Below are 19,244 nucleotides of genomic sequence, written 5' to 3'. Positions count from 1 at the left end.
ATTATCATATTGAACAGTTAGTACATAGATCATATAACCATTATTATGTTCCTATAATATTTATGAAAAAAGTTAGTGGCGAGATATTTTCAAATATCTTATTTTTAATATTTTCAGAAGCTTTTGCTCTGTTGGAGAATTAGTTATTCCAAGTTGCAATCATAAAAAATATCACTTCGTTGAAAACCCTTTCAATTCCAAAGCCCGACTCTCACAGGTGAATAATTGGATTTTGAAATTGGATCGAGTTCCTAATCGAAACTATAGCTAAAACGAATAAAATTCTTAAGTACATAACAGTACAAGTTATTACGAGACAGTGTAAATATAACACAATGTTATGGACATATGGAATCAATAAATCGATACTAGCTTGTTTGTAATTAATGCGATCGTGTGACCACTGAAATATGACAATGACAATACAGCTGTCTGTTAAGTAATGAAACGTCTGCATCTTGTACATAATGACGACCTTGGTCGCAGCGAGGGGGGGGAGGGATTGTTAGTAATGCGGACTACCAGTCCCAGTGCCAGCAATATATCCTGTCAGGTCGACCTCCACGTAGTCCCCCCTGGAAACCATCGTGCTGTATTCCAGGTGTATTCAGCATGATGGACTCACTGATCTGCGTTTTGATTGTCACTTATCATCTCTCATTGGTGCCCCACCAGCGTTGACTATGTATTAACGCAGGTAGGGTTACCATTCCATTATCATCCATTAATAAAATACCTTGGTCTTCTGTTGGTAAAGGTAGTTCTCATTTACCAACTATTAATAGATCGACCTCCACGCGGTCTCCTGTAATCCATCTTCGTTAATTGCTAGTGAATTTGCCTCGATGTGCCACCTGACCTGTCTTCATCCTCACCTATCCAACATTCACTGGTATTGTATTGTATTGTAAAATCTGTATTGTACATAATTCATACATAATGGTATCTTGCTAGTGTATAGCAATAGCGTAAGCGTGGTTACTATTCCATTTTTACACCAATAATTTGTATTTCTGGCGTTTTAACATACACGTACCGCATTGGAGAAAAGGGATTGTTGGTAATGGGGTCTAACAGCTATTATTGTTAGTAATATACGTAATTTTTTTAAGGATGATAATGGAATGACAACTCCGCCTGTGCTATCAGTATATGCTGGCGGGGCAACAGTGATAGATGACAAGTGAGGATGAAGGCAGGTCAGATAGCCCATCGTGAAGAATTCGACTAGAATTCATCACTATGGTTTCCAGAGGGAATCGCTTGGAGTTCGACCTGATGGGTATATAATATACCCTATTGCTAGCAATGGGGCTAGCAATAGGGTAGCAATAGTTAGAACCCATTACTAATATTAAAATGTCCTTGCGAATAGAGATAGAGGGAATGAGAGAGAAGGGGTGGGAGAGAGACGGCGATAGAGGGGCGAGGGACCTCCCTCGCCTATACCTATATATATATATATATAGAGAAAGAGTGATGGCGCCGGTTAACACTTAAATGTCATGAACTAACCAGATGCCTCTATCGACTGTTGTCATATTTTTTTTATGGGTGAAAATGGTATGGTAAGCCCGCCTTCGCTAACGGGATACGCTGGCGGAGCACCAGTGAAGGGTGATAGATGAGAATGAAAACAGGACAGTTAGCCCATCATGCTGAATTTATCAGGAATTAACCATGATAGTTTCCAGGGGAACCGCGAGGAGGTCGACCTGGTTGGGTATATTGCTAGCAATGGGATTCTCAGTTTCCCCCCACTTTTGTCATATTTCGTGTAATATGTCCAGAACCAGTTCTAAATATATACGTAATTGTTTATGCCTTATGTATCTACGTGTTAATTGGCTTGATCGCTAGTTAGAACGTGGCTGTTTATGAATTACCAATGGGATGCATATTTGTTAATTTGTCACAATGACCATGTTGTTTACTAATATATATTATGAACTAACTGCAAACTGTATCTAAATTAACAAAGTTAGAATATATAACAAACTGCTAACAAATCTTAAAAATTTAAATTGTTATAAATTTAAAAAAGAACTGCAGAAATGGTCAGTAAATAAGTGTTACTATAGTGTCCAGGAATATTTACAAAATATAAAATAGTGACACATTATAAAAGATTGACATTTCTGTATAATTATATTACAATTATTATTATATCTGTACAATTAACGTTTAAAAATTTGACATGTTATGTTATTATATTATTACATATTAAGGAATTATTTTGTCATAACTTTTATAATGACTGTTGCACGTCAGTAATGACAAAATGTGTGAAACCATTGTAATACTACCATATGACCTTATTGTACCACATTTTTAGCAATAAAATTCATTCATTAAAAAAGTTATTGATATAATTGATATTATATATAAAATGCTATAAAATAAACTTGATGAAGGTATTAGGTATGTAATTGTCATTTAAGTATGTAATACAATATAAGACCTGATACATAGAGGATTCCAATGGGAATGATATACGGGAACTACATAGCAAGAAGCGGGTAAAGCCGCGGAAAACGGCTAGTTATTAGTATTCTTAAAATACGTTAAAATTATAAGACTAATGTGCAACTTGTGATTAATAAATATATTTGTATGTACTTCTGTTTGTATTAAAATATTATCTATTTTAAGATCGGGGTAAAATAGATTTTTACTAATAGGTCATAGGGGTAACAAATTTAAAAAGTCCATGATGTACTTCATGTCTATAGGTGATTTTATACTTTACGTAAGCTGTCAGTTTGTTTGCCAGCTGTAAAAAAATGTGTTTTGGATATTCCCACGGTATATAAGTGAAGCTGTCGAAAAATCTTCATAACACGCAGGTGATTGATTGCATGTGGGCGATATTATGGACTGTATATTGATGTTTATAATGTAATCAAACAATGGGTTTAAAAGGAAAATAACTATAATAAAGAAAACTACGAAAGATAGACTACGACAGCAAAGAGCAAAAGTGACAATTGTAAAAACAAAAGTATAAAAATACAATAAAAATAAAATCTTTAAAAATAACTAAGGAGTTCGCAACACACAGCATTAAATTAATTATGTATACGTTAATAGCTAATGTTTTATAAGGTGGATATATTTATTAACACGTACATAGTAATCCACCGCGTAGACTACCTATTTAGATTGATTGACTGAACTTGACATGTGTATAGCTTGATGGCATGTAAATGAAACCTTGATTGTGACTAGCATATAGGAGCACTACGAATACTTATAGGTTTTATTTATATTGTGATAAAGGAAGTATCCGATGTATCGTCGTCTTTAACATAGACAAAGATGGAGATTATACGACGCAATTTCTATTATTATCTGTGATGCAATTAAGTAAGTAGGCACTATAATGTATATGAAAAGTAAGCGAGTCACTATTAAACTATGTGGTTACTGAGAAAAGGGATTTTTAGCAATTGAAAGCAAGGGTCCCATTACTAGAAATGTACCCTATCAAGGAGAGTTCTAAAACCGACAACTAATAGGGAAGAAACGTTGTTGAGTTGAGACGCCGTACGAGCAAACGCAGTGTTTTTTTTAATATATTACTTAGTTTATCAGTTATAATTATCATGCCCCTTTTAAGAGTTGTGACCGTTTTGTGTCACTTTTTTATTTTTTACGTGTACCTGTATATTTATTTATTTTTGTTGTTAAGTATGTTGTAAATATAAAAAAAGAAAAATATTTATTAAGGGAACACAAGAATAAAAATTGATAAAAAATGTTGATGTTTATTGGAAACTACAACTTTCTTACACATCACTATAAAGGTTAAATAATCAACAAATAAATATAATTCAACGTAATTGAATTAGCTAAATAATAAAATATATTAGCATATTCTATACTCTACACGTTTATATTTTATGTTACAAAGTCTTGCTACATTCAGTTGGTCTTGAAATCACAGTTGAGTATTAAATAATTTAAGCGACATTTTAAATAAATCGATGACCAAAATAATACATTGAATTGTTGCCCTAATACAAAAATTACCTAAATTTTAGCGACTGATCGAAATAATGATCGTAATAACAGAATACGGAATAAATCAAAAAGTATGAACGGGCACAGAGTATACTACACAGATTTGTTCAAAATTTTACGTTACGTTAATAAGATTGAATATAAAAAAAAAAATCTAAAACCATCCGTTAGAGATGTGGTTACGTTTTCAATACAAATTGTCGACATAGTGTACTCGAACATAATGTAAATAACATATTTGTATAATTCACAACAAGCACCAAGTATTTGAGAGATATTTAAAACTACTCCAAAATTTATAGCCCTTACTCTGTGTAATTTCAGGTATAATTTTCTTATAACATTTTTGAAGCTAGCAACATTACATATATGAAATAAAGGGTAGGTACAAGGGGTATTTTTTACGTTTCCAGCGAAATTTCATACTTGTATTCTATAGGTTTGTTCCGTATTCTGTTACGATAATGTAACATTTGAATGGTCGTCAATACTTGCTTTTAGCACCTTGGATTTTTAGCTAATTTATATTATATACCTATTGGTAATACACGTTACAATACGATCAAATAATAAGCCCAGTCGCCATCTTAACAAACGCATACAACTAGATTTTGTGTCGTCTCCTGTATTCATACGACATCTTAGGAAATATAATTTTATTATCATTTCAAAAATATATTTTAAATTCTCATAAAAATAAAATATGCTAGTGGTTTTTAATTTAGTTTTCTCAATACCTATGTATGAGTTTCGAGTCTATTCCAGTGCAAAAAAGGAAATAATGTAGATATATGGTTTAGATTATGGTTTTAGTGTGATGGGAATGATTAAAATTGTAACTGCGTTTCTTCTCTGGATATCGTAGCAGGTGACTATAGGAGAACACAAAAAAACAATATATCAGTATAAGAGAGAGAAAATTGGAAATAAAATTTTGTAACAATAACCCGTCAAGTAGGGGCTTCTATGGAAAGATTCCTTTGTCCAGCTGTGGGACATTTATAAGCTGTTATGCTTACGATGTATACAATTATAGTATAATTAGGCACATATAGGTATGATTTACCTGAAATCATGTCGCGTTTAGGACGCAAATAAATTTAAATATGTATTATATATACAATTCCCGATATAATGAGTTTATTTTTATGAGAATTTTATTTATTATACGATGTTAAGAGGCCCTCCTTGCTAAGAATCACAATGCCGCTATTTTTTGTTGCGATAATTTGGTATTAATAGTTACAAAGAATTTGCTTTTGCATTTTAAACGAGAATGTAATTATTACATTTATTTAGAGTACCATTTTAAACACAAACAGCATTTTATAACACGGAGAGCGTCTTATTTTACGTTTCACTAAATAAGTTTCATGAATCAAAAATTAAAATTCAACTTTATAATATTGTAGAAAAAGTTAAAGTTTAAACGTACGTAATTTTGTTGTTAAAATACATTATTTCAACGCTGATTGCGTTGAATTTTATAATCTCTTTTCTAATTTCTATGTCCGGATGGGCTTATATGAAATTAGAACTTCTGTAACTAAAATATAATGAATGCTATATATATTTTTTTTAATCCTAGAGAAACTTATTCGTGAAAATTAGTGTACATAGTCTAAACACAAACTACACTTAGTAAAATAATTTACACAAATAATGCAATTTTAGAATTGTAAGTTACTAATAGGTATATTAACCATTTTGAACACACAAAGGATCGTTACAAGTACAGTTTAAATATTTGATGAGAATCGTATATTCTAGCTTTATAACTATATCTTGATAATTACTATGAGGCGATATTATATTATTGGAAATTAAATTATATTAAAGAATGTTACGATAGTGTAATATCTAATAATATCATAGATAGGTATGTTCATCTTATATCATATTTCAAATGTGGCGGAGAGAATACTTAAAAAAAAAAAAATTAAAAAAAAAACAATGCTACAAAAATATAGATCTGATATGTTCAACTATTACAGCAATGCGTCCACGGGCTGCCACATTTTTCGGGGCATGTTATAGGCGTTAGACAACTAGTAAAAAAGATTTATATTGTAGTTTAACTAAATACTACAGTTAGTTGAGCTTGGAACATGTCTAGACAGGCCAGTATTGGCTTTTAGCAACGCAATATATAAGTGCATTACTCTGCATATTATAAATTCATTCTTTGTAATGAAAAATAAATCATGTAAAATAGATTGTTTGATGGCGGTCTATGGAGGAGACCTATGTCCAGCAGTGGACAGATAATGGCTGAAATGTTAAGTGATAACCCTGGTTTAACATAACAAATGTCACGGTGGAATGTCGCTAAGAACAATGACATTAAAGCACTATATTCTCTCTGTATTGTGATAATACTATGTTTATTTGAATTTTGTACATTTTATATGTACAGACAGTATGTATAATAGTGTATGATGCCCACATTATAATTTATATCCATTTACAAAAAGCAAAACATTTTTTTATTTAACTCGGTTCAGAGGTGTCCCTAAGACATAGAAGAATTTTTAATAAAGAATTCTTACGTTTGGGATTTTAATAAAGGGTAAACATATAGAGATCGTTGGTGGGTCACTCCAATCCTAGAATGTTGTAAGTAGAGAAGTAACAAAGCACAATAAAGCAGGCAAACATGAAATAAAAACTATATCTGGTAGTGGCTAGGCTACATGGTAGGGGGGATAGGATTGTTAGTAATAGGGACTAATGGCCTCATTGCTAGCAAGTCCTGTCAGGTCGACCTCCACGCGGTTCCCCCTGGAAACCATTGTGACTAATACTTGTTGCGTTCGTCACGATGGGCTAACAGACCTGTTTTCATGCTCATCTATCATCTCACATTGGTGCCCCGTCAGTGTATACCGATAGCGCAGGCGGGGTAACTATTTAATTATCATCCATTAAAAAAAAAGTCTACATAGTAGACTAGACACTATTCCTTTGGATAGACATTTAACAGTGTTACCATAAAAAATAATTTAAATTATTGCCTTAGAAAGGCATAAACACATAAGAAAAAAATTTCTATCCATGCGTTTATTGTTTAAACGGTGTAATAATGTTTATTTGTAATTTTTTGTGCTAAAAAATATAAACTATTTTAATAAAATTTATTACTTTAAATACATTTTATTTTTAATAAGACCATCTTTCTTTTGTTTAAACATAAATATACATGTTATATGCTTTTGTAGTAAGACGTCTAAACACGCATTGGATACCTGTTTATCACAAGTTAACTTTTTAGTGGTAATACGGAAAATGGCTGTTAAGAAAGGTAAAAAATATAGAGATCATTAGCATAAAATTTCAATTTTTAAATTGCCCGTTAGTCTTAATGTAATAACTATCGAATTTATAAATGAGGCGTATTCACAGGCAGCTTTATTAATACAACTATATTACAATCCCTTATTTTTTTTTATACAACTTAGAATGACAAACAAGCTGACGGCCCACCTGATGGAAAGTGTTAACCGTCGCCTATAGACATAAGCAGTATCATGGACATAACAGAGTATACTGTTTCGCCCATGATACCCCCCATGCGTTGCCATTCCTGAGGACTCGGGTGTTATTCCTCTGTACCCAGTACATTCCCTTATCTGACAAATAAAAGTACTTTTAATATATTAAATTTGAATTATTAACTTACTTCTTTATTCTACTTGAATTATGATTTGAAAAACGAAAAAAATAATTGGATCCTTTAATAATAGCAAGTTGAGTTGTCAAGTATAGGTGGCTTAAAATTTTTTGCATGTTTCAAATCACGTTTTTTCAGAAAAAAAAAAAATCTTTTGAACTGCTAGAATATTTCTATATAAAAGACAGTAATAATTTTAATTTCAAACTATATATAACTTTGTTCTTGTTTGTTACTCACTGTAAACAGCATCTTGTATTACATATTTATCTGGATATTAGGATCAACCCACAAACAAACTTTTTTTTTAATTTGCTTTAGTGTAATGTAGACATCGACTCTATTGCCAGAGAGAGAATATGTTGTCTGTGGACAACTTAAATTACCCGCCCCCAAGGATAAATTCATTAGGTATTTCAAATATTTAAATAACTGTAGAGAAAATGTTTTAACTCCTACCTATCTACGAGTGAGACAGATACAAAAGTACTAAAATCTAGTTTAATAGTAACCTAGATAGATATTTGGTGGGGCCCGAGGGCAAGCTATGTTCAGGGCATGTTCTGTAGACATTCTTTGATTTGCGTCCACGCCTGCAAGTTCTGGAAGGTAAAAAAGGAATTAAGTAAAAAGGTATTTATTGCCAAAAAAAAAAATGTACGCTATATATGTATATTATCACTGATTCCTACACTAGGCTGAACCTGCTCTGTAGGTTTCGTTTTACCATATACATACTTACAGAACAGCAATATGGCCGCTACCCATGAGCACCCAAAACACTAGAGGAATTGCAGATGTGCTGTCGGCCTTTTTAAAAAGGAAACCTACGACATTACCTATGTGTATTTGAAGCATTCTATATTTACGAAGTACAGAGGCATAAAATGGTAATTCTCATCAATGAAAACACCAGAGGGATACCATGGACGTTATAGCGTATGATATTTACAGTACTGTTTATGTTTGTCGGCGTCGGTTACGACTTTCCATCAGATGGTCGGTCAGTTAGTCATTATAAGTTGTATAAAAAAAGTAAGCATTATAATAATATTCTTACACTTTTGGCTGCTTTGACTTGCAGGGTTATGAATCTGACGAGCGATTCGTGGAGGTCCTTGTCTTTTTGTTTTTGGAAATATTCGATCTCAACTAATGCCTTCTTGTTGAATTCTCTGTAAAAATATTATACATATATATACGTCAATGATGCATTATTTAAATATAAAATATATTTTCGTTGGCATAATAATAAATATTTATTACGCACAAAAAAAAATACAGTGAGAATATTATTAATATATTCATTAGAAAAATAATTCTCAATTAAATTTAAAAAAAATATCGATTCGATGTGGAGGATTTTTAATTCAATTAGGTACTGGGAAACACACACTTATACTTCTTTTTTAAAAAAAATATGTATCAAATTTCAGTCAGACAAACATCATTTTAGTACATTGAATTTTGATCCATTTTTAACATTTGATACATTAAATCTAATCGTGCAACAATGTCAAAATTTAATCAAGCAATATGGTTCACAGAATTTAGGCCAGTTTTTTAAATTAGACGCTCCATCTATATAATCTATAATATATAATCCCTTTATGGGATAACTGCGCCATTGTATATTAAATCATTTATCAGTGCTTAATTTGAATTATGTACAATAAAGATTTTACAATATAATACAATCTAAGATATGCCGAGTGGAAAAGAACCGAATTTGGAAGCGTACGTACTGTAGGGCGGCGCGCGCTTGTTGTATGGCGCGCGTGTCGGCGGCGAGCTTGGCGTCGAGCGCGCGCGTGGCGACATCTCGCGCCAGGTCCGGCTCCGTGGTGCCGAACAGCCGCGCCATCAGCGAACCCTTGCCGGCCGCCGCTCGCGACCGCTCCGCTACCCTGTATGATAGCAGAAGATAGAAGTAAAAACAAAAAGTAGGTTGCAGAGGTCAGTAAGAGACTTCTACATCTGTATGGGTTCGCTTCATCTGTTCTAGTGTTCTTAGTCACAAAGTAGCTATGCTTATCTCCCTGCGTTTTATGGATCAGATGTAGTAATGAAAGCACAAACCGAGATATCTTAATCTTTAGATACTAAATATGTAAATAAAATACAAAAGAGTTACTAACAATATGATAATTTGGATCCAAATTTTAATTCATCACTAAAATAAAACAACAAAATCCGTCATAAATAGTAATCCTTAGCGGATTGTATTAATTCAATCTCAAGCAATCTAACATAAGGCAGTGCAAATGGGAATTTTGCCCCGCCTCTTTCCTATAAACCATATAAGAGAGGGGTCGCAATGTATTCTGTGTATGATGTTATTCATATCTATGGACGATGGTTGCCATTTTCCACAACGGTGGGCCAAAAGTTTGCTTGTAATTAAAAAAAAAAGATAGCAAGTCACACCTGTTGTTTAGTGTGTCGTGTGCATTTTCGAGCGCTTGTTGCAGCGCTTCATGGTTACTGCACAACTGCTGGAGTGATGCTGCATAGAAAAGGTACTCCTTCAGTTGGTCGGCCAGTTGTTCCTCGTCCTCGGCCAGTGAATCTATGCTGTCTGCTATTGAATCTAAAATTAATGACAATTCACATTAACAATCTCGACGAGGTTAATTTGATTCCTAAATTAAATTTTTCTAAATCGGTTTGGGTGTTCTGGGCTTTTATTTTAAATGGATAATAATGGAATGGTAACCCTGTCTGCGTTAACGGTACACGCTGCCGGGGCACCAGTTAGGAATGATAGGTGAGAATGAAAAAGCAGGTCAGTTAATCCATCATGATGAACTGCAATTCAGCACGATGTTTTCCAGGGGGGACCACGTGGAGGTCGACCTGACATATATATCGGTATACTGCTAGCGATGGCACTGGTAGTCCGCATTTCTAATAATCCCTTCCTCCCAATAACCGTATGGTTTTTTTTGTTCAATGTACTGGGTTTGGATTCCCAAGCACTTGCGGTTGAGCGCTTTTGGTGTACGCTCGCATATGCCAAGGTTTGCAGTCGATTAGAATAGCCGTATGGTTCCGCCATAGAATGGGTCACCCCTTGCTTTTCTGTGGGTGTTGTAAGAAGTGACTAATGGAATTTAATGATTGAGGGATGGGCAGCAGCGTCCCTCTTGAAACGTCACCAAAAGTCAGCTTGGCAACTACCGGTAAACCCCTCAAGAATTATATGATGATGATAATGAATAATAAAGCACAAAATAGTGGCATAAAACTTGCACAGTTATTGTTTGCTTTGCATTCCAAGTGGTATAAAAAAAATACGAAAAAGTACGCACCAAAGTAGTGGCCTGCTTTTTGCAATCCATCGCCCATATCTTTCTCAATAACACTCCACTCGCTGAATAATTTGCCGTAACTCGCGTGGAGTTTACATAATGCATAGTTCTTTTCGATTATTTTTGATCTGTAAATGGAAAAGTGGTATTTTATCAACAGTAGTATGTCTTATTAATATAAATGTAAAAGTATACAAAGATGAAGATAATAAGGTAAATGAATAAATGGATTTTTTTTTATACAACTTAGAATGGCAAACAAGTTGACGGCCCACCTGATGGATAGTGGTTACCGTCGCCTATAGACATGAGCAGTGCCATGGACATAACAGAGTATACTGTTTCGCCCATGATACCCCCCATGCGTTGCCATTCCTGAGGACTCAGATGTTATTCCTCTGTACCCAGTAAATTCACGCCATATCCCACCCTTCAAACCGAAACACAGCCATGCAAACAACTCCTTCACGGTTGAAACACGAATGGGACAGAGGTACCCAAGCAATCGACTTTTGTACAAAGTCTCCCTCTGGTAAATCTCCAAAGGAAAGGGAGATAACGGGTGTACAGTTACCTGGTCGAGAAACAAATTTGATTTATGGATACGCTTATGTTTTTTGATGAATTTTAGTTTGTACAACTATATTATAGTTTAAATATGAACTTTAAGTATGATCAAGTATATTTACCTAGTATAGAGAAAATTTCCTAAGTTTGTTTCCAATTGCTTTCCATAATTCTTTACACTTTCTATATCTGGATCTGGCTTTTTCAGTCTGATTGAAACCGATAATGATTTCAGTTTATTTTCAGCATGTAATTTGTAGCCTGAAAATTATATATTTTAGTTATAAATGTATATAGTTGAGAATAAACTTCATAATTTAATTGCAATATATTTGTTGTTATAGAATTACAAAATATAAATAAAAAACTAAAACAACAAAGTAAAATTATGAATTTAATTTAATGAAGCAGAGTATAGGCTGTTTTACAACTAAACATGACGAATATTTTCATTTTACAATTACATACCACTGTCGGTGATAGTTTCCCGCCACCCATGTTCTTGTTGCAGGAAGCTGATGAATTGATCGTCGAAGCAGAGCCTCGGGTGTGAAGCAACTCGCAACAAAAAGTTCTCGAGCAACGCTCGCCGGCGTTCCACGAACTCCGGATCGGTCGTGTCCGATTTGCGCCATGCATATAATATCTGTATAAACAAAGAATTCGCATACCTAAATAAATTTAATAAACAAATCCAATTGGACATGTTATACAGGCCATCTAAGCACAGTTTTAACTATTGCTATAATTTATTGGCATTTGTTAATTTACATATATCTGTGTAACTGTAGGTAAAATATCTAATAATGTATGCATATAAATACAAATGGCATATTCACATTGTTCATTGAACGTATAAATTACATAGATAAGACATTCACAAATACTGTGAGCTAGGGTGGACCCATTTTTAGAAGGAACCACTTCCAGTCAAACCAATACAGTGAAAAAGTATGTAGTTAGCAGATAGCTAAAGTATACAACTGATTTAAAATATAAATACATAAAGTACAAATAATAGATAGATAAATTAATATTACCTAGATACATAAATTAGAACAATTGAGGACAGAAGGGGAAAAATGTTGGGACAAAAGGGGAAAAATGTTGGGACACTTGATACGACACGACGAACTTTATAATAGAAGGTAAGATAGAAGGAAGGAGGGGTAGAGGGATACCGAGGCATAGTTACATTAGGCAGATCAAGGAAGGAGTTGGTGTCGTGTCGTATCAAGAGGTGAAGAGACTCGCTGAAAATCGTAGTGAGTGGCCAGAGCTTCACCGACAAGAGTGCAGCTCTTACATAGGATAGATAGATACATAAATATAAATTATACAGTAAATTAAAAAAAATATATTAATAATATAATAAATTTAATTGTCTGTATAGTGCAAGGACAGAACCTGCAACCATCCGAGGATGAAACAGTATGTCAAACTAGCTATGCTACTATGGTGTAAAATTGCTTTAAAATTTTATGACATGGCAGTTACATATAGTTACTACAAAACATGAACCAGCCTTTGGTAATTTTCTCATCAGAGGGAGATTATGTGCAAGTAATTAGTATGGGCAGCTTTATCTGACTTATAATTCTACTAGCAAGCAGCTATGCATGGCTGTGTTTTAGTTTGAAATGGTAGTGATAGTAAGGAATATGGTGGCAAAACTCAACAAAGAAGTCCTCTATGATTAAAGCAATGCTTCAACATATTTTATGGCTAGGAATTAGACCGCCTCCCTGCCAGTACCAGCCTTCTTAGTAGCCATGTACCTCCCATTATCAACAGAGTCAGGGTTGTTCATGTTTATACATTAGTAGCTATATCACATGGATTTACCCATGTGCATTAGTATAGAAAATATCCTACTTAGAATATAACCTATATTCCATGTACAAAATTTCATTCAAATCCATTCAGTAGTTTTTATGTAAAAGAGTAATAAACATCCATCCATCCTTACAATCTCTTGCATTTATAGTATTAATGGGATGGTTACTACTTTCCACAAGGTGGGGCATAAGCTTGTTTGCGAATCCTAGTTGCATATAAAAGTATTTATCAAATTTTTTTTTACAAAGACAGTTACCCTTTTCTCTGGGAGTGGTGGTATAACAACATGTGGATATGTGACTTGAAGATAATCATGTATCTGCTCAAATTCTGTGTAACGTCTCCATATTGTGTTGATTTTAGATTGCACTAATTTGTAATCTGGATCTGTGACTCTGGAAAAGAAATTAGTTCATTATTTTTTTTTTTATTGTAAATAAAGAAAACAAAAGAAATATTGTATAAAGCATATTTTTGTATCATAAAAGGTGGGCTTATATCTAAAAGAATTATATATTAGTAGACTCTTTTTTAGTACGGACATAGTAATGTGGAACAATGATGGTACACAAAACATATAAATACAATGTGTAAAGACCAGGTTGCAGATAATATGGATTGGTCTTTAGAACTGGCATATCAACATGAGTAATAAATTTCAAACAGATCATCTTTTTTATTCTTATCCTAATGTTTCTCCATTTCTTCCATTTGGAGTTGAATTCCCAAAAAGTGATGAAAGATATGTGTAATTATTTTTGCTAAGAAGCTTTAATATTAAAAAATCAAACAATCAATCTCCTTACTTCAAAAACAATGAATTCCATATATAATTTTTTAACCCCTATTTTATACTAATGTTTCTACCCTATTTTTTCATTTAGGGTTGAATTTTCCCTTCCACAGATGGATGAGATACATAAACACTACAATCATTATTTTTAAGTATCTCATCTCACATAATTCGAGTTACCCTTATCCAATAATAAGGATAGATCACTCTGTCATTTATGCAACCCAGTACTTTTAAAAAATACTACAATCATACATAGTTATTAAAGAAAATTATTATTAAAATTATTTTAATTATAAAAAAAGAAACCTTAGTCATGAACTAATATTATCCAATAAACAGATAGTGTTATTGTGAGTCATGGTACTGATTAATATAATGGGATTATATGTATCTACTCAATTCAGTAATGTAATCTGAGCAGTAGGTGGCCTTGTTACTAAATATACCCAACAGGTATCATATGATATTGATTATCATTTAATCAGATATTGCTGGAACAAATGCATGTAGATTATATAGGTCTGATGGGTTTATTTATGAAGGTTAACTATAAGGAAATATTTAATGTACAAACAAATAAACATCTAACATTTAGTAATTTTTTTATTTTTAAAAAACAACTGGAGAAATAGACAAAACAGTTTCAACAAACTTCTTAATGATAAAAATAATAATGGTATCCCTGCCTGTGCTATTAATTAATGCAGTTAGGGTACCAATGAGAAAAGATAGGAGAGTATGAAGTGTGATTGGTTAGTACACTATAATAAATTCAATAGGAATTTAAATAGTTTTCAGAAAGGATTGCAAGCATGACCTGATAGTCTATGTTGTTGGCAGCAGGGCTATTAATTCCTATTATTAACAATTCTTTTTTCCTAGTCAAAATAAATTTATTAGATACTCACACATATTATGAGTAAGGGGGTAATGACTGAAGTATTCATTTACACGACGAAAGCAGATAGATGCCGACATACAATGATGTATACATTGAAATAGCGTTAATTGGCCTACAATCAAGGTGTAATTTATTATGATAACAATAGAATGAAGACTTACTTGAGATCGATTAGATACACAGTATAATGATCTCGGACATGCAGCGTACCATTTGCGCGCTTCTCAGATTCCACTATAGATATATCTACGTGTTTCAGCAACGTGTCCTAAAAGAAAAGGTGTAAAAGTTTCACATATCGATATGAAATATTCTAAGTAGGCGTTGTGTTAATGAAAACATCACGAACTTGGTTTTCGAAGTCTTCAATTGATTCTATCACGCTTGGTGATCTTGAGGGCTTAATCGGTGAATTTTCTGTCGACATTTCAAGAGTTCTTAAAGGATTTCACACCAAAAAGATAGCGATTTCAATAACAATGAAATTTGCAATTAAAAATTGTTCAAATCATCAGTAGGTTTTTTTTTCATCAGTGACAGTTTGTGACGGCTGACAGTATAGATAGCGGTAAAACGTGTGACAGATTGACATATATTTGACAGTTGACAGATTCTAATATATTCTTCATTTAGAGTTGTCTTAATAAAAAAAAAAAGGATTATCGACTAAGATTGATTATAATCTAGTCGTGAAGTATTGTGGTTTGCAACAATGATAATGTTTTCGTGTTCGTAGTATTTTATAATTAATATCTCACTATAAAACAAATACATAAGATATTATTTTTATTACAAAAATATGATTATGGCTGCAATGTCTTTGTTAAAAGCGTTTAACGATTGTTATAGCAAGAATTAGTCACTTACTGGTATTCTTTCAGTGTATACCGAATACACTATTTCATTGTCTTTCTTTAAAAATATAGTATAAGGATATGAATTATTAGAAAAGGGGATTAACGACCATCCATTATTACCATTTCGTTATCATTATTTAAAAACAATATCTGTATAGTAGAGATAAATAGCTAGAGTTGTAACATTAATGATTTTTATGGTGAAATGACATTCGATATCCACGTACATTTCGCTGATTTAATATCAGAATGTTACCGAAGAAGCTTATCACCACTTTTCAGATTAATTGGATTTGTAATGTTTTCTAGAAAGTTAGTAGGAAATTTAAACATTATTCACATAATAAATGTTTGAAATTAAAGTTAAGTATATCTATTTTGTTTTCAAACAGTTAGAAATAGAAAGTTATTCTCAACCGCCCCGTATTATTTGTATGATATTGACAGTGTAATATACATGTATATATATGTGATGACTTAGACAATTTTGAACAAATTTTAATAATTTTTCTACAATCGATAAGGGGTACTATCGTATAAATTTGATATTAATTTAAGGAACAAAATGTTATATTTATAGTTATATTAGAAGAGCAATAAGATAATAAGGCAAGTAGATACGCTAGTATGTAAGTTCAGAGCTCTTGTACAGCTAAGATGTATGTACTGACTGAGTAAATTGTTATTTACTCAGTCAGTCTACGGAGAGCTTTCACAATAACGGTGTGTTGTCTAGTTATTTGTCTAACTCGTCTGTCTCTTAAACTTAAATAAGTTAGTAAGTAAGTAAGTAGGCAGGCAATGAGTTTTATCTCCACATGAATTCATTTTAGAATAAAAAACCTTTTTGTGTGTGTATTTATTTAATTGGTAGGTACCCACCGATCCACGCCAGCTTAGGATTTCGACAAAGGACAGCAACTATCTTGTCTGCTTATTTCTTAAGTAAAAGGAAACAATAGACACAAAATTTTGCTTTGATGTGTCCCTTGAATTTGTTTATTATTAATAATCTTGTACTAAATGTTAAGACAACAAAATATGTAAATGTTTACTTTCTTGGTATTTCAAAACTAATTCTAATATTTAAATAAATAATGGTACTCATGACTTTTTTTAATGGATGATAATGAAATGGTGACTTTGCCTGCGTTATCGGTGTACACTGGCGGGGCACCAGTGAGGGATGAGAGATGAGCATGAAAGCAGGTCAGTTAGCTCATCGTAACGAATGCGAGAAGTATTAATCACAATGGCTTCCAGGGGGAACCGCGTGGAGGTCGACCTGACAGGGCTTGATAGCAGTGTCTACATTAATGACAATCCCTTTCCCTACGGTACTCTTGACACTATTAATTCCACTGTGATGGGTGTGGGGGCTCATATACAAAGTTTTGCGTCATTTGTAATACGTAAGGTGTCTGATCTTACGTGTTATAAATGAAGCAGAACTACCAATACTGATACTGAAATGTACTTATTTACTGTTTGGGAATCGTGTTTCATTAAGAGTTAAATTAAAAAAAAATAATATTCTCACTGTAACTTCACGATATATGCAAAAACTTTAATTTGTGTAAAAAGTTATGTTTACAAAGTTTATTAGATATTAGAGTTAGCATGCTGTTCAAAAACCATTAGCAAAAATAATAATAAATTATTTAAATTTTATTTTTTAATAAAATTAAAAAAAAAATATACTTAAAAATAGTTCTGATAGCTAGTGTTGCCACCGTACAATCTAATGGGCAATAAAATTATAAAAAAATACTATTAAAGAATATTTGTAATTAAATTGCTATAGATTTATAAACCAAAGATGATGTATTCTGAGATCGGAAAAAAATTAAAAATGTATGATTATTATTCCTGAAGAGCATTACTTTAGAAACAAAGTAATGTATTTTAAAATAATGTAAATTGTAATAATCTATGCATCCAATGTTCTTTTTTTTTGTTTAAAGATAAAAAAGTAACACATGTTTTAAAAAAGGAATTCATTTTACTTATTTTAAATTTCCTACCTAACTTTTGAAATCCTTTTTTTTTATACCATTGAGGTGGCAAACAAGTGTACGGTCACCTGATAGTAAGCAGTTACCGTAGCCTATAAACACTTGCAATAATACCAGGGGTATTACGCGCGCGTTGCCAACCCTGAAGAAACGTCTTTTGAAGACCCCATGCTGTAGTCTCTTATGTTCCTTACGGTTTACTATGCTAAGCTTAGATTATATATTTTTTTTAATACAACTTAGAATCAAGCTGACGGCCCACCTGATGGAAAGTGGTAACCGTCGCCTATAGACATGAGCAGTACCATGGACATAACAGAGTATATTGTTTCGCCCATGATGCCCCCCATGCGTTGCCATTCCTGAGGACTCGGGTATTATTCCTCTGTATCCAGTAAATTCACGCCATATCCCACCCTTCAAACCGAAACACAGTCTAAAATCATTGGAGAACGGAGCAATCTTGTTACAAAAGCTCTGAAAATAGGATGTTCTTTACCACTGGAACTCGCCAAAGTCTAATGAAACTGTTGACTTAATCTAAAAAGTTAACCCCGAAGCTGTGGTCGTAGTATCTATTAAAACTTTTTCAGCTGTAATGAAGTTAAATTAGTTTAATCGGAAAAAAAGTATTAGGTAACAGATTTTCTTCTGGCTTAATGATTGCAGGCAATCACAGTAATATGAGATGATACCAGAAAAAAGAGCGAATTTAGCAATTGTTTTTTACATGTTCTTAGTTGGTAGGTACTCGTATTGGTCGCAGAATTGGACGAAAAATTATGTCGATAAAAATGATGTGTGAAAAATTGATAAAAAAGTTTTATATTAAGGATAGGGTAGGGAATTGTTAGTAATGGCACAGATAACATAGTTTAGTAGTTTCAGTGCTAGCAATATACACAGTTTTATTACCACTTTGTTCCTGTTGGACTGGAAACTATTATGGTAAATTTTTGGTGAATTCATCCGGATGGGCTAACTGATCTGATTTCATTTTAATTTATCGTCTCTCAGTGGAACTTTGTAAGTATACATCAATAATGTAAACGGGGTTGCCATTTAACTTTTATCTATTGACGATTTCAATTAATCTACATTTATGAAATCTAAATTCGATACTGGCAATTTTGCTAATATTTTTTAATTGGAGTTTCGGCTTGGAAGAGTGTCTTTTAACCATTTTATATTTTTAATTTTATTAACGTTCATTTTGGTTTCGCGTCATTTTCACTAGTTCATATTTATACATTTTGAAATTTAAT

General features: G+C 32.7%; 1 protein-coding gene across 1 annotated transcript; it reads right to left on the bottom strand.

Annotated features, from left to right (window-relative positions):
- Positions 1-3,747: 3,747 nt before the first annotated feature.
- Positions 3,748-15,659, bottom strand: LOC113515358 (sorting nexin-4-like). The gene is made up of 10 exons (XM_052893337.1): positions 15,457-15,659; positions 15,269-15,375; positions 13,667-13,805; positions 12,040-12,217; positions 11,694-11,832; positions 11,005-11,132; positions 10,121-10,283; positions 9,439-9,600; positions 8,754-8,868; positions 3,748-8,295 (listed from the first exon to the last, which is right to left on the bottom strand). Exons 1-10 carry the CDS (start codon positions 15,532-15,534, stop codon positions 8,245-8,247), a joined length of 1,260 nt encoding a protein of 419 aa, XP_052749297.1. The 5' UTR covers positions 15,535-15,659; the 3' UTR covers positions 3,748-8,244.
- Between the last annotated feature and the right edge of the window lie 3,585 nt (positions 15,660-19,244).

Source organism: Galleria mellonella, unplaced genomic scaffold (genome assembly GCF_026898425.1).
Source record: "Galleria mellonella isolate WM207_F2 unplaced genomic scaffold, CSIRO_AGI_GalMel_v1 utg173, whole genome shotgun sequence".
NCBI classification, from domain to species: Eukaryota; Metazoa; Arthropoda; class Insecta; order Lepidoptera; family Pyralidae; genus Galleria; species Galleria mellonella.
The sequence above is the reverse complement of the archived record's forward strand: the minus strand, read 5'-3'. Positions and strand labels throughout refer to the sequence as shown.

Bases quoted from the DNA above. Each gene is read 5' to 3' on its own strand.
- LOC113515358 (XM_052893337.1), bottom strand. From the start codon at position 15,534: ATGTCGACAGAAAATTCACCGATTAAGCCCTCAAGATCACCAAGCGTG. The intron at 8,869-9,438 runs GTACGTACGCTT...ATATTTTTACAG, and splicing joins CAAGCGCGCGCCGCCCTACA to AGAATTCAACAAGAAGGCAT. The intron at 8,296-8,753 runs GTAAGAATATTA...TTTACCTTCCAG, and splicing joins AAGTCAAAGCAGCCAAAAGT to AACTTGCAGGCGTGGACGCA.